This window comes from Medicago truncatula, chromosome 5 (genome assembly GCF_003473485.1).
Source record: "Medicago truncatula cultivar Jemalong A17 chromosome 5, MtrunA17r5.0-ANR, whole genome shotgun sequence".
Classification (NCBI taxonomy): domain Eukaryota; kingdom Viridiplantae; phylum Streptophyta; class Magnoliopsida; order Fabales; family Fabaceae; genus Medicago; species Medicago truncatula.
This window is the reverse complement of record NC_053046.1, coordinates 23,863,844-23,888,504: the sequence shown is the minus strand read 5'-3', so window position 1 is coordinate 23,888,504 and position 24,661 is coordinate 23,863,844. Positions and strand designations below refer to the sequence as shown.

The 24,661-nt window shown below is 33.7% G+C and overlaps 3 protein-coding genes and 1 long non-coding RNA gene across 6 annotated transcripts; 1 reads left to right on the top strand and 3 right to left on the bottom strand.

Annotated features, from left to right (window-relative positions):
* Nucleotides 1-7,179: 7,179 nt before the first annotated feature.
* Nucleotides 7,180-8,341, bottom strand: LOC120580733 (double-stranded RNA-binding protein 4-like). Its single transcript, XM_039834877.1, has 2 exons — nucleotides 7,553-8,341; nucleotides 7,180-7,450 (listed from the first exon to the last, which is right to left on the bottom strand). The coding sequence occupies exons 1-2, from the start codon at nucleotides 7,802-7,804 to the stop codon at nucleotides 7,217-7,219; spliced, it is 486 nt and encodes a 161-aa protein (XP_039690811.1). The 5' UTR covers nucleotides 7,805-8,341; the 3' UTR covers nucleotides 7,180-7,216.
* A 5,005-nt stretch (nucleotides 8,342-13,346) lies between these two features.
* Nucleotides 13,347-20,678, top strand: LOC120580595 (uncharacterized). Of its 3 annotated transcripts, none has more exons than XM_039834581.1 (4): nucleotides 13,347-13,598; nucleotides 13,690-13,728; nucleotides 14,700-14,933; nucleotides 19,711-20,678. In XM_039834581.1, exons 1-4 carry the CDS (start codon nucleotides 13,506-13,508, stop codon nucleotides 19,792-19,794), a joined length of 450 nt encoding a protein of 149 aa, XP_039690515.1. In that variant the 5' UTR covers nucleotides 13,347-13,505; the 3' UTR covers nucleotides 19,795-20,678. The 3 variants fall into 3 exon arrangements, with proteins under 3 accessions (XP_039690515.1, XP_039690514.1, XP_039690513.1); XM_039834580.1 differs by lacking the exon at nucleotides 19,711-20,678 and adding an exon at nucleotides 16,698-17,093; XM_039834579.1 differs by lacking the exon at nucleotides 19,711-20,678 and adding an exon at nucleotides 16,616-17,093.
* LOC120580596 (uncharacterized) lies at nucleotides 17,203-19,773 on the bottom strand. Its single transcript, XR_005646385.1, has 2 exons — nucleotides 19,648-19,773; nucleotides 17,203-18,240 (listed from the first exon to the last, which is right to left on the bottom strand). It is a non-coding gene; the product is annotated as an uncharacterized lncRNA (long non-coding RNA).
* A 255-nt stretch (nucleotides 20,679-20,933) lies between the features above and the next one.
* On the bottom strand, nucleotides 20,934-21,503 carry LOC120580662 (double-stranded RNA-binding protein 4-like). The gene is made up of 2 exons (XM_039834699.1): nucleotides 21,270-21,503; nucleotides 20,934-21,167 (listed from the first exon to the last, which is right to left on the bottom strand). Exons 1-2 carry the CDS (start codon nucleotides 21,501-21,503, stop codon nucleotides 20,934-20,936), a joined length of 468 nt encoding a protein of 155 aa, XP_039690633.1.
* Nucleotides 21,504-24,661: the final 3,158 nt, after the last annotated feature.

Here is a 24,661-nt window from a genome sequence, read left to right as displayed (position 1 = left end):
TGACTACATGATTGATTAAGACTGAATTGTAGGATTTCAAACTTAAATAAGTTGCCTAGCTTTAAAAATTGTCAATGTTGGCCGTTTGCCACATGTTTTGGATTTTTGTTGGAAATATTTCTTAAGCAAATTGTCTTGTGAGTTATTGAGATTATTCTTGTATTACTAAGTGAAGTTGTATGAATGAATGATTGTATTGAATATGATGTTTATCATGAGATGTGTATGCTATCTTACTTATAATGTAAGAAATGCTTGAATGGTGAAACTATATGTGATAGTTGATGTTGAATGGTTATATGTTGGATATGATATTTGTCATGAGATGTTGTATGTTCTCTTACTTGGGATATGAGAATTGTTTGGAATGGTGAAACTATATGATATAGTTGATGTTGAATGACATTGTTGATTATTGATAATCATGTTGATGTGTGATGGTGAATACTATGATTTATTTGTGTGGGCATGTTTTCTTGATAATGCAATGTTGTGGAGATAATCAATATAATTGGGTGTCGTCCTATATATTGAGTTGAGATTGTGAATTGTTGTCGCATTATCGAGTTCTTGCACATGTCCATGCATTATAGTCGTTGTTGCTGTAAAAGGGATGACTCTTTTACTTCGAGATTATTGTAAGGCAGAGGTGAGCCTTACATGCGATGTTGACTTGTCCATCGGAGGTAAGCCTTATTCGCATGTTTAATTGCTTTAATAGAAGTAGGGCGTTACAAACCGCACCTTCTGATCCTCAGTGCACTGCATAACCTGGAAAATCCTCTCAATCTCCTTAAGCCACGTCTGGGCTCCATCAGGGTCATAATGTCCTTTGAAAGTCGGAGGGTTCTTCTTCATGAACGTCTCCAACATCCTAGCTTCAGCATTCGCACCAGCATTTGCGTTAGGTTGTTGTCCCACAGCTTGGGCAACAGCTTGTAGAGCAGCAGCTAACGCAACATCATTTCTTCCAGCCATTTCTGATATTCTACAAAAGTAGCAACAACAACATAAGATAGTAATATAAATATTACTAAGACTCAACACGACTCTCTAATTGACCGGACGGACCGACCTGCTCTGATACCAATTGTAACACCCCGTTTTCCCAATATACAAATTTCTTAAACATTTATCAGAGTAAAAACCATAAACGGGATATCACATAGAAACGTAATCCAAAAAATGTTAAATAATAATTTAACCTTCACATAATATCTTAACATAGCAGCGGAATATTAGTTCGGAAATCGTAAATCAGTTTGGCACGTAGGCCCCATCAAAACAGTTCATATCGTAATCCATAACATGATAAAAATAGCATATTAATCACGTAAGAGAATGAAGCATGTATAACATTAAACCCCATCCCGTTACGTATCAGAGCGACCTAGACGACACAGTGAAGGCAAGGCCACTCACGACGGCAACTGCACACTAAGCACGATCACCTGCAAGTTACCCATACGAAGGGCAACTTTTTCAAGCAGAAGGGGTGAGATTTCATAACAAAATAACATTAATCAATGTAATTGCGAATCATAAATTAACATCATAATCATTTCTTTATCAACTTTGCATAATTGCAAAACAGTTATTGTAACGCCCACTTTCGTTTAATCGTTTATTTAATCGAGTTTAGGAGATTATATTATAATTATATAATATATGCATGATTTTGGTATGTTTTGATGATTTGATCGATGACGTGATAAGTTATGAGTTTTGGAAGATTTGATAAGGATATGAGAATTATTTTATTGTTAAATAAAATAAGGATTTGAAAATAATATAAAATATTTAGTTGAGGGCTGTTTTGATATTTTAGATAGTTTTGGGGGAGAAAGTGAGATAAGATAAGTAATTAAGAAGAGGTATATAAAGGTTAGACCTAGTTTTAGAAAAACATTGTACGTACGACTGTTTTGGAGAAAAAGGGAGAAAAAGCCAAGTCTAGAGAAACCAAGGAAGAGTGCTGCGATTTTCTTCAAACAAGGTAAGGGTGAGACTAATAATTCAATAACGTTGATTGCTGTCATTCTGATGATTAATTGACAAAGTTAGGATTGATTTAGAAAAGTTTTGGAATTAGGTCAAAACCCTAAAAATTGATGATCAAACGGTAAAACTTGTTTAGGTTGATGTAGAAACCATCATTTAACCTTAGAACATGTTTAGGATGGACTATGGAATCAAAATTAGGCTTTGAACCATGTTGTTTGATGGATTTTCGAGAAAACCCGTAGTCTGCCCGTGCTTCTGTTCATCGCTCGCCACGGCGAGTGATGATCCTCGCCTCGCGAGTGATGACCTTCATCACTCGCCACGCGAGCCCTTTCCCTTCGCCTCGCGAGTTGTTTGGTGCAACTCGCCATGGCGAGCAACCCTTCCTCGCCTCGCGAGCTTAGGCAGAGAGCATGTCATACTTTGTGTTTCGACCTTTTTAGTTGGACCTTGAGTGCCTTTGAGTGCCTGAACATGCCTAGTATTTATTAGGAATGAATGTAGGATCAGAGGGAACCCAGAACAAGTTTATTTTGGGAGTTGAGTGGTACTCGCCATGGCGAGTGAGAACTCTTGCCTCGCGAGCTAGCCCAGAATGTAGTTTGTTGAGTGTAGTGCGATCTGTGTCGCACGTTTTGACCAAGAGTGAACCCCTAATTGGTAACGAAACCTAATGATGAAGTCTAATGCAATCTGTAAAGCCTTTAAGACATGTTGTAATTAATTGAACATGATTATTGTATTGTGCAATTGTGTAAGATATGAAGTTTAATTATGATGCAAATGATTTGCTATTGATATAATGATATCATTCTGTTATGTAACTTGATTATGCTGCTGCTGCTGTTATTTAACTAAGTGCATGATGATTGTATGTAATGAATAAGATGACATTTAGCTCCAAATTATTGGATGCATGTTGATTACGATGATTACGTGTTTTGTTGTTAAGAGTCCATGCATAGCATATCATTGAGCTTAGTCCTCACCACGTTTATTAGGAGCTTTGTCCTCCGCACGTTTTATAGGAGCTTTGTCCTCCGCACGATTAAAGTATATTAATACTTATGATGACGATTGGTACCACATGCATATAAGGAGTCTAAGAGCATTGTCACATTGTCATGATTAAGATGCCTTGTTGATGATGATTGAATACGTGATTACGTGATAAGTGTTTATCAATTATGTGATTTTGTTCATGATAATTGGATATATGATTATGTTATAACTGTTTAGCAATTATGCAATGTTATTTAAGGAATGATTATGATGTTAATTTATGATTCGCAATTACATTGATTAATGTTATTTGATTATGAAATCTCACCCCTTCTGCTTGAAAATGTTGCCCTTCGTATGGGTAACTTGCAGGTGATCGTGCTTAGTGTGCAGTTTGCTTTCGTGAGTTGGCCTTGCCTTCACTGTGTCGTCTAGGTCGCTCTGATACGTAACGGGATGGGGTTTAATGTTATACATGTTTCATTCTCTTACGTGACTATCATGTTTATGTTTTATGATGTTGAACAATTATTATGTTTTGTTAAGTTGATTTAACTCATTGAGATATTTTGACGGGGCCTACGTGCTAAACTGATTTATGACTTCTGAACTAATATTCCGCTGCTATATTAAGATATTTTGTGAAGGTTAAATTATTATTTAACTGTTTTTGGATTACGTTACTATGTGATATCCCGTTTATGGTTTTTACTCTGATAAATGTTTAAGAAATTTGTATATTGGGAAAACGGGGTGTTACAGTTATCACGTAATCATATATCCAATTATCATGAACAACATAACATAATCGATAAACACTTATCACGTAATCACATATTCAATCATTATCAACAAGGCATCTTAATCATGACAATGTGACAATGCTCTTAGACTCCTTATATGCATGTGGTACCAATCGTCATCATAAGTATTAATATACTTTAATCGTGCGGAGGACAAAGCTCCTATAAAACGTGCGGAGGACAAAGCTCCTAATAATCGTGGTGAGGACTAAGCTCAATGAGATGCTATGCATGGACACTTATGAACAAAACATCGTAATCAACATATCAACATGCATCCAATAATTTGGAGCTAAACTTCATCATATACTTATGCACTTAGTTAAATAACGGAAGCAGCATAAACAAGTCACATAACAAGATGATATCATTATATCAATAGCACATAAATTGCATCATAATCAAACCTTCATATCTTGCATGAATATACAATACATTAGTTCATGTTCAATTAATATCAACATATCTTAAACAAACTCTACAGACTGCATTTAACGACATCACCAGGTCTCATTACCAGTTAGGGGTTCACTCTTGATCAACACGTGCGACACAGATCGCACAAACACTCAAGCAACTTCATCCTGGTTGTGCTCGCGAGGCGAGAGTTCTTACTCGCCACGGCGAGTACCACTCAACTCCCAAACTAGTGTTGTTCTGGGTTCCCTCTGATCCTACATTCATTCCTAATCAATACTAGGTATGTTCAGGCACTCAAAGGCACTCAAGGTCCAACTAAAAAGGTCGAATCACGAAATCTAACATACACTCTGCCTTCGCTCGCTATGGCGAGTAAGGTCGCTCGCTATGGCGAGCTGCGTCACATTACTCGCGAGGCAAAGGGAATTGCTCGCTATGGCGAGTTGCACCAAACAACTCGCGAGGCGAAGGAAAAAGGCTCGCGTGGCGAGCGATGAAGTTCATCACTCGCGAGGCGAGGATCATCCCTCGCCTAGGCGAGCGATGAACATAGGCTCGGGCAGAACACGGGTTTTCTCGAAAATTCACCAACTAACATGGTTTAAAGCCTAATTTTGATTCCATAATCCATCCTAAACATGTTCTAAGGTTATAGGACGGTTCCTACATCAATCTAATCAAGTTTTACCGTTTGATCATCAATTTTTAGTGTTTTGACCTAATTCCAAAACTTCTCTAAATCAATCCTAACCTTGTCAATTAATCATCAGAATTACAGCAATTAACGTTATAGAATTATTAGTCTCACCCTTACCTTGTTTGAAGAAAATCGCAGCACTCCTAGTGATTCCCTCTTCTCTTGGCTTTTTCTCCCTTTTCTCCAAAACGTACGTACAACAAATGTTTTTCTAAAACTAGGTCTAACCTTTTTATATCTCCTCTTAATTACTTATCTTATCTCACTTTCTCCCCCAAAACTATCTAAAATATCAAAACAGCCCTCAACTAAATATTTTATATTATTTTCAAATCTTTATTCTATTTAACAATAAAATAAATCCCTTAATCTTATCAAATCTTCCAAAACTCGTAACTTATCACGTCATCAATCAAATCATCGTAAATCATCAAAACATATCAAAATCATGCATATATTATATAATTATAATATGATCGCCTAAACTCGATTAAATAAACGATTAAACGAAAGTGGGCGTTACACATGGTTCCATCCTGCAAGAACTCCGAATCATTCTCTTGATTTGACTGGTGTGGATGGCAAGCAGGCCTATATTTCTTGGTTTCAATAGAACTTATTACAAGCGTTGTTTCTATCTACTATTATCTAAAAATAATTAAGTTATTAATGACTGGACCAAACCAAGAAATAACTCCTCACGTGCGAAATTATAGAAGGTCTCCTGTAAGATCAAACAATTCCATCGAATTGAGTATGATTATATGTGTGATAGCATCTACTATACCATGAATATCAATGAACCCCATTATGGAAATTGCTCAGGATACCCTTTTTTAGCTTATAAAATCCATTTCTTAGTTGAATTCTTATCTTACTAACTGGAATTAAAGAATTTAGTAGATATGTTCCACCCAAAAGGGGAATGGGCTAAGGTTATGAACTTATAATCTGATGATCAAATCGATTCCATGATTATAAGTTCATTCCATTTAGGATTAGGAGTATGTTTTTTACATATCTCTCTGGGACCCCATATCAACCCTTTTGGTTTAGCGTCTATTGAATCGAGAAATTTTATTGATTTATTGATAGAATAAATATTTAACGGATCTATCTTTCGGATAATTCAAATTGAATCAATGGGATGTCCGAGTCGGGCCTATATGACATGACGATCAATAAAAATACTCTAAAACTCCACCTTTGTCATATATTCCATACATAAGACTAGATAGATATCATATTCCTAGAATATAATTCACTTTGAAGATGCCTTGGTGGTGAAATGGTAGACACGCGAGACTCAAAATCTCGTGCTAAATAACAGAAGGAACAAGATTATCTCTCAAACCTCCAATCTTATGAATTTGTTTGCAAGCTACAAAGCATGCAATATTCTTTAAGAACTTTGTGTCAGCCTGTACATAGCTTATGGAGAACAACTCATAGAAAGATACAATGTTCAAATATGTTTGTCACACCTAGTAGGCATTAAAAAACTCATTAGATTTTGCTTCCTAATACGTGTTTGATAAAATGTGAAGTTGGGAGTCGTCTTACTAATATTTTGGTTTTCCATTTGTAAGACTTTTATTGATGCTGACATTAAGGATTGAATTCCTATTTTATTGCTTCCTATTTTATTGATGCTGCATCTGCCTCCGCGACACGGAACTCAGGTGATTGTGGTGTGTTACTGTTGTGATTTGTTGTTTGGTGTTGCTGATGTGCTGTTGTGCTTTAGGGTTAATTTTAGGGATTTGATTTGAACTTGAGCAAGTTTATTTCATAGAATTTTTTGTGTTGTGCCAACGCCAGCAAAGATGCCCATCAGTTGCTACTCACCACAGGGTGTCTCACCAGAGGGTGTCAAGGGTGTTCTTCAATTAAGGAGCATTGATTGGATTCATTGTTACTCCAAATTATTTCATATATTAAAAGTTAATTTAGTTAGTTAATTTAGTTTTAATTCGCTACATCTCGTCCTAGTTTTGTTTTCTCCTACCATTCATGGTGGTTGAATCCTTAACCTTGCTTGGGAATATTTTTGTAACAGGGCAGCATTCTTATTTTTTTGAGCTTGTTTAAGCTCCAACTCTTTGTTATTTCTTGTATTTTGACTCTTTCAGCTGGGGTTTTGGCACTCCTTATGCTGAAATCTCCAGACTTTTTGTAATATAATCCATTTTAGCTTCTTAAAAAAAAAATGTCCTAAATAAGTGTCAAAATCAAAATAAATATGATTGGGAATAAAAACAATGCAAATAAACTTTACGGATTGGCAAAATTACACTCTTTTTTTTGGGTCTAAAAATGTATAAGCAACTTTGGCTGCACTCATCTCAGCATGCTTCTTGGATTTAGCTTCTTGACCAGTAAATATTTCCCCTTTTATCTCCACTTGTGAACTAAATATAGGCTTGTGAGCCTCGCCGGATTTATTGGTACTATATACAGGCAACTTCAATCCTTCCTTTTGAGCTAATTCTTGCAAAAGATTCTTGTATACCACAATTTCATCCTGAAATATAGACAACCATATATATGTAAAAAGGACCAAGCAAAAGAATTAAGTTATGGAATAAAAAAGTTATCGAATTAGCCATAAATGATTAAGACTAGCCTCTTTAGTTCCACTTGGTGATATTGATGTCAAAGCATTTTCAGCTGCTGCATGTTCAGCTTCCTTCAATGTCGAATAAAACTTAGGACTCTCAAAGGTTTGTCCATCAATTGTAACTTTGCTCTTGAAACGTATAGCGTGAAGTGAACCAGCCCACTCAAAAGAATACTCTGGAAGCTTTAAGTTTCTCTTTTGAGCATAGATTTGCAGTTGAGTCTTGTTCAAATGCATCATATCTATAATAAAAGTCATAACTCATAAGCAATTGTGTTTCTCCTTGTCTATTAGGTTATAGTAAATACACATCCAATGAAAAATCAAATAGCATAAGTATAATAATAAAATACAAGATCGAGCATAAAGACAAAATGATAAATCTATTTATAGAGTTGCGAAAAGAGATGTTAATTAATTAAATAGATATTCTAATTTTCTAAAGATAAATTAATTGAGAAACAAATATTCTAAATTAAAATGGGGATGAACTAAAATCATTGGTTAAAGAAATGTCATTCACGCATACGGGTTTATACAAAGCGGAGCGAAGCTTTTCATTGAACCCAAGAAATAGAGAAGAATAACAATTAAAAAAACACAGGACAAAGAAAATAGAGAAGATTTATGCAAAAAAAAAAACAAAATTTTTTGGTACAATGCTTAGAATATCAGACGAAAAATTATTATTTTTGTCGCTATCATTTTCGCTTACGCGCCGTTTTTAAAAAAAAGGCAACAATCGTGATACAACATTTTTACATAAAACAAATCAAAATAAATCAAGGAATTACGATGGGGGCATTAGAAGATGAAGCCATGGATGAGAAGGGAAATGGACAATTTCATGTAAAGAGGAACTAATTGATTAATAAATAATTGATAAAAATATTTAATTAGTAACAGTTAATTAATATTGTAAAGTTATTATTTTTGTAACTAATTGACTAACAAAAAATATTTAATTAACATTTGCAACGGTGATAAAAATAATTGATTAATAACAGAAAATAATTAATTGATATTAATTTGGATTTTGCATCGTTCTTAAAAATAAGTAATTAGTAACATAAAATATTTAATTAGTATTGAAGTTTGAATAATTAATTATAACGTAATATATAAAGCTTATATATTACGTTTAACCAAAAGTAACTAATGACAATTTGAAATATGATAGAGAAATGACTACTGGAATTATAATTGTAAGGGAAACAAAGTACTGAATGTATTAATACGTGTCTGTAGCAGAAAATTGTTTCAGCCACCTTTGAATGAAAAAGAAACTGAAAACTTGACTACAATAAGCACTTAAAATGAAGATAAGCTGTTTCTAAATTCCAATTCTCTTTGTTCTAAACATTACAGGATTGGAAATGATGGAAAGTATTATAAATATTTTTTTCAATCAACATGATGGTTAATATTAAGCAAAATTGTTTCTATAATTAGATGAATTTCTGGGAACACAAAGAAAAAGGCAACTTTATTGATAAACATATGTAAATGTGGAGTACACCACTTGATTCGATAGAAATAAAGCTGAGTGAAAACTTGTTTAGCATATTTGCTCATAAAAAAGTTCTAATATTATGAAATTTAATTTTATTAGTGCCAACTTGTCACTTTTTTCATGACTTTCAATCCAACGGTGGATTTTATAAAATTTATATCGCTTAAAACGTTATTGAGAGGTGTAACATTTGGTGTCAACAGATCCTCACTCTATTATTATTATTATTATTATTATTATTATTATTATTATTATTACTCATTTACATTCAAATACAAAGTATACAAGCGTTAACTATGTTACTAGTTTAAGTAAAATAAAATAAAACAAATAAAAAAAAGTATGAGAAATTAAAAGGAAAATAAAAGAGAAGGTAAAGAGAGAAAAATAAATAATCCCCGTGAGCTTAGCTCAGTTGGTAGGGATATTGCATATTATATGCAGGAGCCGGGGTTCGAACCCCGGACACTCCACTTCTCCACAATTAAATTGTGTGAGCTCTAGCCACTAGGCTACTTGACCAAAAAAAAAAAAAAGAGAAAAATAAAAAATAAAATTAAAAGAAAAAACATAGATGCATTTGGAAGCATGGAAACAAACAATTATATATAACGTTAAAAAAAAATAAAAAAAAAGGCCTGGGGCGAGGGGAATTCGAACCCCAGACCTCAATTACACATTAAACCAGTGTTTTAACCACTGGGGTGCAATGCCAATTCGTTTAGTTTACGCTTTCAAATATATATAGCATGAATTGCCAATTCGTTTATTTTATGCTTCCAAATTGCCACAAATTAAAATCCAGTGCTAAACTTACATCTTCTATTTTGACTGATTTCTACCAGTGGAAATTGAGCACAAAAGTGGGACAAAAAATATTTTAAAAATGATTATGATTTATTTTTAATGTTGTTTTATTTTAAAATATTATAACACGACACACAACGGTTCCTTTTGCTCAAAAAAAACGGTTCCTTCTTCCCTTTTCCTCAAACAAACCACACCGTTCTCGCTCTCTCGCACGCAGCTCTCACTCACCGGCACCACATCTCTCTCTCTCGTCTCAGTCACATTCAGGTTAGTTAACAGAGCATGAATTGATTATTGATTGAATTGATTAAGCTCTTTTGATTGTTAAGTTAAGTGATTATATAAATAAATTCAAACTATTTTTGATTAAGCTGTTGTGATGATGATAATTGTTTTTACTTCTTTTGATGATGATAATTGTTTTAACTTCTTTTGATTAAGTTGTGATGATGATAATTGCTTTAAGTTCTTTTGATTAAGCTGTTGTGATACTACATAGATGAGTAATAATAATAATAATAATTTCTGGGTCTATTGTTTTCCCAGGGGAAGGAGGGTTCATGGCGCCTTTTTTGGGACCCTCGTTCCGGCGGGGGAACTTATTTTCAAATTTTTAATTTATTAATATTTTTCATTGTTTTAGAAAATAATTTTCACAAATCAAATTTTTTATTGTGTTCAAGTTGGCTGAAACTCTATTTATGACTAAGTGTTATATAAAATCAAATTTTTAATTATTTTTTAAAAAATAACTAAGTGTTTAGTTAATAATTGATAACTTGATTGTGGTTTCAGCTTTGTGTCATCCTATGGTCTCTTGCTTTCTTGTTACTGTAGTGTTTAGTTATTGTTGCTTGTTTTGTGGTCTAGTGCTTTTAGGTTTTGGGGTGTGATTTATCCAGCTACTTCAAACTGACAAACTCTTTTGTGGTGTTTTACTTTCTTGTTACCGTAGTCTTTAGTTATTGTTGCCTGTTTTGTGGTTTGGTGCTTAGGTTTTGGGTTATATTTAGTAGTACACTATTGGTATATTATATTTCATCCCTTTTATTCTACTCATGTTTTGCTGGTTTTTTCTGTTTTGCTGCATTTTTCTTATTTGACTTATGCTAGCCAAAAAAAAATTGTAATTAAAATTGTGCCCAGGCTCCAATATAATCCTGGCTCCGCCACTGGTGCCAAGTGTGGTTGCATAAGGTTTATTAGTATTTAACTTTTGTTTTTCTTGGTTAGCTAGAGATGATAACATCTTCCGACTTGCATTTAAATAATATCAAGAAATGGACAATAGATGATAGTGTTAAACAAAAAGTCGAAGAAATGGGTTTTGGATTCTTGGTGAAGCTTCGCGAAAAGTTGCTGACTCTAACAGGGGATTTGTCGTTACCCTTGCATATTATAAATGCTCTCGTGAACAATTATAATGTTGAAACTAAGTGTTTTGTATTTGAAAATGGTGCGAATGTGGTTCATTTGGATTTTGGACTGCAGGACATCCTTTACATCACCGGACTTCCCATCAATGGGATGGCGGTGTCGGGAAATGTACGCAATAATAGTGTCGAAGTCGTGGAAACAAATTTAGGTTTAGAAAGAAATGTTGCGGAGGATTTCTTTAAAGGTGACAGTAAAATAAGGTTGAAAGGTGGAGTTGATCCAAAAAAATTGTTAGCTCACTTTGAAAGCCCTGGTATTGGATCTACTGCGGATGCAGGGATTAGGGCAAAAGCTTTTGTATTTTACTGTTTCGCAAATGTTTTGTTCCCTTCCCGGTCAAGGATCTGTCACCCATACTATCTACCTCTTTTGGGTGAGACGGTAAAAAACTATGCTTGGGGAACAGCAATGTTGGCCCACATAAAGAATGATTTGGCTTATATAGTTAAAGATGGAGGAAAATTAAATATGTGTTGTTTTAGCTTAGCTTTGACCGTATTCGCGTTGGAGCGTTTCCCTTGCCTAACGCAGGAAAAGATTCCAAACTTGCCAACTGATTTCCCTTTATCTCTCGGGTGGATAGACGTGATCGCCAAACAATTCAATACATCGATTAAGAGAAAAACTGTTGAACAGTTGTAAATTGATATCATGGAGAATATAAAGTGGATGCCATACAGTTTTGATAGGCTGTAGGTGCCTAGAGATATTGAGGACCAGCTGATTCTAAGATATGTGGTGGTACCATGCATTAACTTTTTTCAAGTACACATGGTTCGCCCTGATTTATGCTACAGACAGTTGGGGTGATACATGTATTGATTTATTTATTTTAGCCTCTTGCTTCCGAACACCATAGGTACAAGAGTTACTTATGTTTTGAGAAATGTTGATCAATTAGATGTTATAGACATTATAGTTGATTATATCATTTTGGGGTTTTTAAAAAAATTCCGTTCATCTTTACATTATTAAAATGGCATGTTATCCTTACGTGGGTAAAACATCACTCAAAATTGAAGGGGTAACGTTTTTCACTTCTTTTCCACCAGTAGAAATTACCTTCAAAATTGTCTGTTTGGCTATCCGCATTATTTTCACTTCTTCTCTACCAGTAGAAGTTACCTTCAAGGCAAAATAAAATAATGATAAGTTTTACCTAAGGAAAAAACCGTAGGTAAAGGTGGAAAACATGTCGTGACAGCCATTTGACACTGACAGACGAATTTAGCTACATAAATTTTTCCTATATTGACGAATTTTGGCCGTCACAAAAATTCAAATTTGTTGTAAATTTCTTGTAGCGATACAAAGAAAGTATGCGCAGTGGCGAATCCTGATTATATTTGTTAGGGGTGCCAAAATTGTATATAATATATACAAAACCGTTTCAATGTGTACCAAGAAGTGGTAAGTAGATAAAATGGTTAGCTTGTTTTGATTTTAGTGTGGGGGAGCCGGTTCAAGTCCCTACAGTGAAAGCACACTCGTCATTCCACTGCAACCGAGTAAACTTTTGATTATTTATGCCCAATATAATATATATAGCATCCTTGAGGAATGATATGGCTCCTATAGATCCCCCAAAGAGATCCGTCTTGAGTATCGGTTGAGCCCGGGCACGTGCCCAGGCTAGCTGGGTGGTGGGTGCCCCTGTTTGGATGCAAAGAGAGATTGTGAAGAGAGAAATATGTGAGAGAGAATATAAGAAGAGAGAAAGATGTGAGAAATAGAGTAGATTTGGAGCATTGTTTGTTACAAGAGAAAGAGTAGAGAAATAGAAGAGAAAGAAGTGTAGATTAGTTATGAAAATACCAAAATATCCCTGAATTTGGAAAGCATATGCATTGAATTGTTTTCATTAATTCATTAATATTAATTCAAATTGTTACTGATTTTTTTTTACGAATGAAATTAGTAGTAGTATTTAAAATAAATAGATCTCCTCGACTGTGTCAAACCTGGCGAAATATTCTGCTCCAAAGTGGAGAAATAAGATCTATGCCTACCAAACAACAGTGACCGGCTTCCTCAACTGTGTCAAACCTGGCGAAATATTTTTGTCAAACAGTCAAACCTCGGGAAGACATTAATTAAAGCATGGAAGAAAAACATTTTCATTCAATTCTGTAAATCCCATCAATCTCTTCCTCCACCTATAATCTGTTCCTTCAGTTAATTCCCAACCTAATTTGTTCCATGAAGAGAAAAGCATTTTCGCTCTCTCCTTTTTCATCAGCGGTTCAAATATCTGAATGTGTTCCTTCATCTTGTTCTAAAAATCTGAAAAAGGTACCTTCATCTTGTTCTAAAAATCTAAATCTGTTCCTTCATCTTGTTCTTCATCTGTTCCGTTCAAATATTAATTTTTGTTTTTTTACACCCGAAGATACTGGACGAGGTTAATTCAATGGCTGCAAAGGTAGGTGATTAATTGTTAATTAGTGAAGTCTTGTTGTTCTTCATCTCTACTCTAAATATTGGCTTAATTACTCATTTGGTCCCTTAACTTACTTTTTGGTTTCGTTTTGGTCCCTTAACTCTTCCTCCGTCAACTAGACATGGCAACAAAACCCATACCCGTGGTTACCCACCCAGACCAAACCCAATTTGACGGGTTTTCCCTGTTTTGACTGGGTTTGGGTATGGGTTTGGGTTTTCCCCGATTTAAAAACATGGGTATGGGACGGGTAATGGGTATATAGGTACCCACCCCAAACCCATACCCAAACCCGTCCCAAATCCAAAAAAAAACTATTTTATCTTGATATGCCATGTTATTTTGTTTGATAATTGTCGTATTATAAAAACTACTATTGATATTTAAAGGAGAAACTGAATCAATCGGTTTAACAAATGTTAAAGTGAACATATTGTTGGATAATTTATTACAAAATTTCTCTAGGGGTTGCAAAAAACTTCTATTTTTTATTAAAAAAATTATTCAATACGGGGACGGGGATGGAGTAGGGATACCCGAACCCGTCGGGGACGGGGATGGGGTTCAATTTCTCATCCCCGTTGGGTATGGGTAGGGTAACGGGTAAGTATATGAGAATCGGGTATGGGGACGGGGAATGTAAAACCCGTCCCCACCCCGCCCCATTGCCATGCCTACCGTCAACCACTTTGGTCTTTATGTTAGGATGAATGTATTAGAGTTAAGGGACCAAAACAAAACCAAAAAATAAGTTAAGGGACCAAAACGAAATCAAAAAATAAGTGAAGGGACCAAAACGAAACTTTTAATAGTTAACGGACCAAAAGAAAACCCAAAAATAAGTTAAGGGACCGAAACGAAACTTTTAATAGTTAAGGGACCAAAATAAAACCAAAAAATAAATTAAGGGACCAAAAGAGTAATTAAGCCCTAAATATTTTACTCCATTGTAGGCAAGTGATTCAAACTGGCCACCACTACTCGACGAGAAGATGCTGGAGGTGTTCATAGCTGCCCATCTCAGAGCAATGAGATCAGGCCCCCATCTAAACAGCCACAGTTTAGAGTTCTGGAACAAAGCTGAAACTGAGGTTAACCGCATCATCACAGAAAACTTTCCCCAGTTGCTTCCAAAAGATGTTGAATCTTTGCGGAAGAGACTGAAATACTTAAGGTGCAACCCTAAGGTATCTAATTTTTCATCACTGACATATGAGGATAATTTTTTATGAAAAACTATTTAGATTTCAAATTTCAAATTATCAAAACGCTGATAGGAGAGTCATTGTAAGAATGTCACGTGGATAATTTTTTTTAAAAAATCGTCCACAAATTATAATAGTATAGATTTCGCCTAAAAGAAAAACAACATTTTAATTCACGTCGAATATATAAGCTTATGCAATTTGCCGATTTATGTTATTACAAATTGCACACCCCTACAAAGCAAATTGGACCAAAACCAATATAGAAACATCTCAAATTTGTAGAACAACCAAAACCAAAATATTCTAGAAACGAGCTACAACACCTCATTACACTGATAAACCCCAAAAAAACACTCTGCCACAACACCACAACAGAGCCGCACACTGAGCTATCATAGTACCAGCCCCAACAATGTAAACATTAATAACTTCTTAATGTATTTGCTTTCAACAATTATTATGACTTAATTTTATATTACCATTGGTCATAAACTTCACATTCACCTTCAAATGCATCAGTTATGATAATACATTTGGTAATATAAAATTTAGTAACTTACCAACACTCGAAAAACTTAATATCAACACAAAATCGAAAATAAACCTCGCCTTCAAATGCATCAGTCATAATAGTATAGGACTCAATGAACCAGAGCAAGGCTCCTATAGGGTAGCTACAGCCCCCTATTTATTTCTGACAGATCTAGCAATAATCCTGGATGCCTCTCTCTTCTAACTGCCTACTCCTTATAAAGTGGAAAATGATTGGATGCTCTCCTCACTCTCTGCCACGTCACTGACTGCTAGCCACTATTAACCTTCTTACCCCTTCTAGAATATACTTGCCATATCTTGGGCCCCCCTTTTGTATCAAGAAGTGTATGTGTTTTTGGTATCATAAATGTAAAGCCTTGTGCTTTTCCAATTGGTTTTGAATGAAGGTTAGTGTCCAATGTGATAGGGTCATCAAAAACTGCAATGTTACCAAAGTGAAATTGGGTTGCTAATTTTGTTAAATTAGCACCTTGTGGAGCTCTACTATTGAAGATGTTGCATTAGCTGCATTCATTCCATTGTAAATTATGTCATGAAAATAAAGGACTATGTTTTTGCATGGTGTGTATTGCTTTCTCTTGATTGGATTGGCTGAACTTAAAGAAAACAACATTATAAAAACAAAGAGAATTGGAATTTTGCCACCCTTTTTTTTTTCCTTAGCTAGCTTTAAGAGAAAAAAAGAAGAAATGAACTTGGAGAGTAAGAAGGGACTATTTGGACTTGGTTTAGATTGTGATTCTGGTGCCCTTTTATAAGAGTTGAAGAAAAACAATTGTCATACATTGTTTTTTTTTCAAAAATCTAGTGGCTGATTTTAGGAATTCCGATTTGCTGCAGTTTTCACACTGTTTTAAATTTGAGCCATTAATAATAGATTAAACGGTTCAGATTAATTCTGTCATAAAATCACTTAAAGCGATCTCTTTTTTTTTTTTTTACGGTATATACTAATTACCAAGAGTCTAACATAGTAGCCAGTGTTTTATTATTTACATCCCCAGGATGCAATTTTTTAGAAATGTTTGTGAGTGGACTGTATGCTTTTAAGTATGCTTTTAGTTTCAGAATGGAGTGACTAACATGATGCCCCTGTTTTCTACCAGAATCAGTCTAATGATAAGATTGTGTTATTGGTCCGCGATCTGTTTACCATCCATGATATGATAATCCCCAACAAACTTCCAGGTTACCCGGAATACAATTATAGTTTTGGTAGTGGCCAGTCTTCAGGAGGAGGACCTAGTAGATCTTCAGGAAGAGGAGGACCTATTCGTAGACATAGCTCGAGCACAGATCCATCTTCCTCGCTGCCCCCGGTCAATGAATTGGATGATCAGCATGATGTCGGGGCTTGCTTGTAATGTGCAAGCCTGTAATGTTTAGCACATCTTTCAATCCAAAAATTAATTTTATGACACCAAATTCAAATCCACATGTCTCTGAATTGAAATGGGATACCACACATTCCATAAGCTTGTTATCATGTTGACATTTTGCAAGTTTGTTGAAATGTGAAAAACCGGTATCTTCTAGACGAGTTTTAATTCTTTGGTCTAATGTCCAGTTTTGCAAATTTTCCAAGTGCTCGGTGCAAGTAACCATTTTGTTCGGAGAAAGTAACAAGTTTCAATCTAAATCAACCACAATAACAATGAAAACATCAATTGGAAATCAAGAACTAGATCACACATAAAAGGTTTAGCCAAAAGTTAATCCTGCTTTGACTTTTGTGAAGTGGTAAGACCACCTTAGCCAAACTCATCCATAAACAAACACATACAATGATACAAATGCAGAGAAACTTTGATCATGACACAGTTTCAATCAATCTTACCTACAAATAGACCTTAGTAAGCATCATTTAAATCATATAAATCCAATTCTATTTTAACACAACAATAACATATAAAATAATGTAAAAGATAAAACATAAATGATGAAATAAGTTAAAGATGAAGTTAATATGACAACTTTACTAAGCCAATGAATAGCCCCATTCAAGAAGGACCCGAGTCTGCGACACGCGTCATATGGAGACTTGTAAGGCAAAGGAGAACCAAACTCAATTTGTTTCCACTTATTAGCTCTCAATGAGAAAATCTCCAAGTCAGTTAAACCAGATTCCAAAAAGTTATCATCGTATTGGTAGTACCCCAAAACTACCAAGTAATCATCAGTTGACGGTTCATATGTCAAGCCACACAGAAAGTTGATAATATATTCATTGTAGGTAAGAGTTATAGGAGACAGAGGTATTTGTTTGTTGACAACAATGGATGGACCTCAACAGGATTTCATTAATCACTTCTTGAGGAAGATGTTCGCTCTTCTTCGCCATTTTGCGGAGGCACTTATGCGTTTGAGTTGGACTATCTCACACTTTATTTATACACAAAAAATCTGTTAAGTTGCCTTGCTCACTTGATTATTCCTTATTTGCTACTATATGATGAACTCTTTCCCAATGCACTTTGTAAAATGCATTACTCCACTCAAACAAAGATTGTGCAAAAAGAATACTTATACAAGAATAACATAAAACTAACCATGACCAGAATACAAGAATTGCATAAAACAAGAATAGCACAACCAGAATCAAACAATGATTGGGCCACAAACTAACCTTCAATTTCTTGTTTCCTTTTCCCCTTTTTGTTTAAGTACAAAATTTAACACTAACTCCATTTTACTCACTCATGACATCTTCATACTTCTAAACTCTCATTATCTATAGGAATATCAAAGAAAACTCTCATAATATGGTGTCAAAGAAATATTGAGAACGAGTCAATAAAGAAGAAAACTTACACCTAGCTAACACTTTTTTTAAGGAAATATCATTATATTTATTTTCTTATTTATAGCATCTATTCTTACCAATTATGCAAACTAATAATACCTATTAAGCAAACGATGAAAAGGGGTGACACATCATGCTTCTGTTAGGTTGAATTCAAATAAAGGCATACGTCAACTTAAAACATTAACTGACGGACTGTGTTTCTGTTATGTGACTCATAAATTAGGGCATAACTCAATTCCAAACAACCAAAAGCAATTGATAAATTTCACATCTTAGTATAGGAAAGTGCTATAGTTGATTTTGTTGTAATTAGTTTATTAGTTTATAATATCTCAAACCTTTATATTATAAGCTCTGCTGATGTAAATGCTGATGCCCGTGAAGTGATGTCAGAGTCGAAGTTGAAATCACCACCTGAAGGAGATGATATTGGATTCGTTAACATGGAGGAAAGCATGGAAACGAATGTCGATAAAGAGAAAAATGAAGAAAATCAGGAATTAGATCCTGCAACACAAAGTGAAGATGAAGTACTGAGTGAAAAAACTAAGGTTCATGAAGATTCTAGTGGAACAAAAAGGGTTGAAGATGAAGCTGAAAAAATAGATCAGATCAATATCCATCAAGGATCTGTCATGGAGAATATGAATTCCTTAAATGTTTCTCCAAAAGAATCCAGTGGCCGTTCAATTGAACAAGTTCAAAATTTGGATGAATCTGCCGCAATGTGCCTTGATGCATTAACTGGTGTGGAAAATACCGATGAGAAGACTGGTGTTAATCAGGAGCAAGATTATCATGATCAAGAGAAAACAATGGATTTTTCTCCCACTATGCTAAGTAATCCAGGGACACAAGCGAGTGATTCAGAATAAAGTTTGCAGATCCATGCCAATGAAGAGAACATTGATCCCGGTGAAGGTTATGAAGTCAAACAGGAAGAATTATTACAAGATGGTATCAATTCATACACATAAACCAAAAAGTGGGATAGGAGCTACTACTATACACGTAACCATTAATTATCTCATGCATGCCTTTATGACTCCAAAATTCCATTTCCATCTAGCTACATTGGTCCACATTGAGTAACCAATTATCTCAGAAATAGGGAATAAACAACATAGGAAGAGAACAGAAGCAAGGAACAGAAACAAATAAAATCAATTTAAGTAACCAATTAACCAAACCCTAAGTTAAAATCAATTACAATTTAAGTACTGCAATCACTACTACTCTCACTATCTTAATTCGGTTTCAATTTCAATATCCTGATTCAATTTCAATTTAAGTTCAAAACTGACCTAAAAGAGAAGAGAGGAGATGACTTACCGAATGAGAGAGGAGAGACCTTGAATTTTGATTTTGGGTTATGTTTTTTCACTTTTGTTTCAGAGAGAGAGGGGAAGGTCACTTTGTCAGACTCAAATGGAGGGGCGGTGGCTGCGGTGGTTACCCAGAGAATGTGAGATGTATTGATTTATTTATGAACTTTTTTTTTTGAAGGAAGATTTATTTATGAACTTATTCCCTTAATTTCTTCCTCTATGATTGTCAAAAAGAAATAAAAATAATGTAAGTGAAATAGATGATTTTAATTGGTGTAATGTAAGTGAAATAAAAATCAACTACTTAAGAATTTAAAAATGTATAACCCTCCAATTGTTAAATAAATAATTTTTACAATAGATTATAATCTATAGATTGAAAGATTTTTCATTTCTTTTTTGAAGGAAGAAAGATATTAAATTTAATTTTTTATTTCTTTTCAAAATAAATAAAGTCCAAATAAAAATTTGATGGAAATTATTTTTCATTTAAATTTTTGTTTTCTTTTGGTTCTTGTATTTTGACTATTTTCTTCATTTGCTTCCAATGCACTCTTTGCGATTCCCAATGCACTCTTCGTGATTCCCAATGCTTAAACAAGTGGAAGCTCGGTGCCTCAGTTGCTTGCACCGGAGAAACAAACATCCATTTCTCTTTCCTCTGAGAACACGTTCTGTTTCTTCTCAAGCAAATCGACCAGACCGAACCACACCACCACCGGTGAACTGCGACTGCGACCACTCTCCCTCCATCCATCATCAGTTCACCATCGCATCCTCCTCCATTTTCTGTTTCGATTCAGCTATCTTCATCTCTCACAACAAACACTAATTGTTGTAATTTGTAAGGTAATGTGAAATTGAATGTAATTTCCTTCAATTAATTATGATTCTGATATGATGATTACATGTTTTTTATTGATTGCCATGAGTTTTCCATCTTTAGTAACTTAGTTGATTGCCACTGGTTTCCAATTCCATCCGTTGTTCTTTAATTGAAATTGAAATTGAATGTAATTGCCATGAGTTTAGTTGATTGCCACGAGTTTTCCATCTGTTGTTAAACCCTTATTTTTTTGAGCTTGTTTAGGCTCCAACTCTTTGTTATTTCTTGTATTTTGACTCTTTCAGCTGGGGTTTTGACACTCCTTATGCTGAAATCTCCAGACTTTTTGTAATATAATCCATTTTAGCTTCTTAAAAAAAAAAATGTCCTAAATAAGTGTCAAAATCAAAATAAATATGATTGGGAATAAAAACAATGCAAATAAACTTTACGGATTGGCAAAATTACACTCTTTTTTTTGGGTCTAAAAATGTATAAGCAACTTTGGCTGCACTCATCTCAGCATGCTTCTTGGATTTAGCTTCTTGACCAGTAAATATTTCCCCTTTTATCTCCACTTGTGAACTAAATATAGGCTTGTGAGCCTCGCCGGATTTATTGGTACTATATACAGGCAACTTCAATCCTTCCTTTTGAGCTAATTCTTGCAAAAGATTCTTGTATACCACAATTTCATCCTGAAATATAGACAACCATATATATGTAAAAAGGACCAAGCAAAAGAATTAAGTTATGGAATAAAAAAGTTATCGAATTAGCCATAAATGATTAAGACTAGCCTCTTTAGTTCCACTTGGTGATATTGATGTCAAAGCATTTTCAGCTGCTGCATGTTCAGCTTCCTTCAATGTCGAATAAAACTTAGGACTCTCAAAGGTTTGTCCATCAATTGTAACTTTGCTCTTGAAACGTATAGCGTGAAGTGAACCAGCCCACTCAAAAGAATACTCTGGAAGCTTTAAGTTTCTCTTTTGAGCATAGATTTGCAGTTGAGTCTTGTTCAAATGCATCATATCTATAATAAAAGTCATAACTCATAAGCAATTGTGTTTCTCCTTGTCTATTAGGTTATAGTAAATACACATCCAATGAAAAATCAAATAGCATAAGTATAATAATAAAATACAAGATCGAGCATAAAGACAAAATGATAAATCTATTTATAGAGTTGCGAAAAGAGATGTTAATTAATTAAATAGATATTCTAATTTTCTAAAGATAAATTAATTGAGAAACAAATATTCTAAATTAAAATGGGGATGAACTAAAATCATTGGTTAAAGAAATGTCATTCACGCATACGGGTTTATACAAAGCGGAGCGAAGCTTTTCATTGAACCCAAGAAATAGAGAAGAATAACAATTAAAAAAACACAGGACAAAGAAAATAGAGAAGATTTATGCAAAAAAAAAAACAAAATTTTTTGGTACAATGCTTAGAATATCAGACGAAAAATTATTATTTTTGTCGCTATCATTTTCGCTTACGCGCCGTTTTTAAAAAAAAGGCAACAATCGTGATACAACATTTTTACATAAAACAAATCAAAATAAATCAAGGAATTACGATGGGGGGCATTAGAAGATGAAGCCATGGATGAGAAGGGAAATGGACAATTTCATGTAAAGAGGAACTAATTGATTAATAAATAATTGATAAAAATATTTAATTAGTAACAGTTAATTAATATTGTAAAGTTATTATTTTTGTAACTAATTGACTAACAAAAATATTTAATTAATATTTGCAACGGTGATAAAAATAATTGATTAATAACAGAAAATAATTAATTGATATTAATTTGGATTTTGCATCGTTCTTAAAAATAAGTAATTAGTAACATAAAATATTTAATTAGTATTGAAGTTTGAATAATTAATTATAACGTAATATATAAAGTCTCTTTATATATTACGTTTAACCAAAAGTAACTAATGACAATTTGAAATATGATAGAGAAATGACTACTGGAATTATAATTGTAAGGGAAACAAAGTACTGAATGTATTAATACGTGTTTGTAGCAGAAAATTGTTTCAGCCACCTTTGAATGAAAAAGAAACTGAAAACTTGACTACAATAAGCACTTAAAATGAAGATAAGCTGTTTCTAAATTCCAATTCTCTTTGTTCTAAACATTACAGGATTGGAAATGATGGAAAGTATTATAAATATTTTTTTCAATCAACATGACGGTTAATATTAAGCAAAATTGTTTCTATAATTAGATGAATTTCTGGGAACACAAAGAAAAAGGCAACTTTATTAATAAACATATGTAAATGTGGAGTACACCACTTGATTCGATAGAAATAAAGCTGAGTGAAAACTTGTTTAGCATATTTGCTCATAAAAAAGTTCTAATATTATGAAATTTAATTTTATTAGTGCCAACTTGTCACTTTTTTCATGACTTTCAATCCAACGGTGGATTTTATAAAATTTATATCGCTTAAAACGTTATTGAGAGGTGTAACATTTGGTGTCAACAGATCCTCACTCTATTATTATTATTATTATTATTATTATTATTATTATTATTATTATTATTATTATTATTATTACTCATTTACATTCAAATACAAAGTATACAAGCGTTAACTATGTTACTAGTTTAAGTAAAATAAAATAAAACAAATAAAAAAAGTATGAGAAATTAAAAGGAAAATAAAAGAGAAGGTAAAGAGAGAAAAATAAATAATCCCCATGAGCTTAGCTCAGTTGGTAGGGATATTGCATATTATATGCAGGAGCCGGGGTTTGAACCCCGGACACTCCACTTCTCCACAATTAAATTGTGTGAGCTCTAGCCACTAGGCTACTTGACCAAAAAAAAAAAAAAGAGAAAAATAAAAATAAAATTAAAAGAAAAAACATAGATGCATTTGGAAGCATGGAAACAAACAATTATATATAACGTTAAAAAAAAATAAAAAAAAAAAGGCCAGGGGCGAGGGGAATTCGAACCCCAGACCTCAATTACACATTAAACCAGTGTTTTAACCACTGGGGTGCAATGCCAATTCGTTTAGTTTACGCTTTCAAATATATATAGCATGAATTGCCAATTCGTTTATTTTATGCTTCCAAATTGCCACAAATTAAAATCCAGTGCTAAACTTACATCTTCTATTTTGACTGATTTCTACCAGTGGAAATTGAGCACAAAAGTGGGACAAAAAATATTTTAAAAATGATTATGATTTATATTTAATGTTGTTTTATTTTAAAATATTATAACACGACACACAACGGTTCCTTTTGCTCAAAAAAAACGGTTCCTTCTTCCCTTTTCCTCAAACAAACCACACCGTTCTCGCTCTCTCGCACGCAGCTCTCACTCACCGGCACCACATCTCTCTCTCTCGTCTCAGTCACATTCAGGTTAGTTAACAGAGCATGAATTGATTATTGATTGAATTGATTAAGCTCTTTTGATTGTTAAGTTAAGTGATTATATAAATAAATTCAAACTATTTTTGATTAAGCTGTTGTGATGATGATAATTGTTTTTACTTCTTTTGATGATGATAATTGTTTTAACTTCTTTTGATTAAGTTGTGATGATGATAATTGCTTTAAGTTCTTTTGATTAAGCTGTTGTGATACCACATAGATGAGTAATAATAATAATAATAATTTCTGGGTCTATTGTTTTCCCAGGGGAAGGAGGGTTCATGGCGCCTTTTTTGGGACCCTCGTTCCGGCGGGGGAACTTATTTTCAAATTTTTAATTTATTAATATTTTTCATTGTTTTAGAAAATAATTTTCACAAATCAAATTTTTTATTGTGTTCAAGTTGGCTGAAACTCTATTTATGACTAAGTGTTATATAAAATCAAATTTTTAATTATTTTTTAAAAAATAACTAAGTGTTTAGTTAATAATTGATAACTTGATTGTGGTTTCAGCTTTGTGTCATCCTATGGTCTCTTGCTTTCTTGTTACTGTAGTGTTTAGTTATTGTTGCTTGTTTTGTGGTCTAGTGCTTTTAGGTTTTGGGGTGTGATTTATCCAGCTACTTCAAACTGACAAACTCTTTTGTGGTGTTTTACTTTCTTGTTACCGTAGTCTTTAGTTATTGTTGCCTGTTTTGTGGTTTGGTGCTTAGGTTTTGGGTTATATTTAGTAGTACACTATTGGTATATTATATTTCATCCCTTTTATTC

Excerpts from the sequence above, each read along its gene's own strand:
- LOC120580733 (XM_039834877.1), bottom strand. The coding sequence starts at position 7,804 with ATGACTTTTATTATAGATATGATGCATTTGAACAAGACTCAACTGCAA. Across the intron at positions 7,451-7,552 it reads CACCAAGTGGAACTAAAGAG|GATGAAATTGTGGTATACAA; the intron begins GCTAGTCTTAAT and ends TCTATATTTCAG.
- LOC120580595 (XM_039834579.1), top strand. The coding sequence starts at position 13,506 with ATGAAGAGAAAAGCATTTTCGCTCTCTCCTTTTTCATCAGCGGTTCAA. Across the intron at positions 13,599-13,689 it reads GTTCTAAAAATCTGAAAAAG|CCGAAGATACTGGACGAGGT; the intron begins GTACCTTCATCT and ends GTTTTTTTACAC. Across the intron at positions 14,934-16,615 it reads ACTTAAGGTGCAACCCTAAG|AATCAGTCTAATGATAAGAT; the intron begins GTATCTAATTTT and ends GTTTTCTACCAG.
- LOC120580662 (XM_039834699.1), bottom strand. The coding sequence starts at position 21,503 with ATGATGCATTTGAACAAGACTCAACTGCAAATCTATGCTCAAAAGAGA. Across the intron at positions 21,168-21,269 it reads CACCAAGTGGAACTAAAGAG|GATGAAATTGTGGTATACAA; the intron begins GCTAGTCTTAAT and ends TCTATATTTCAG.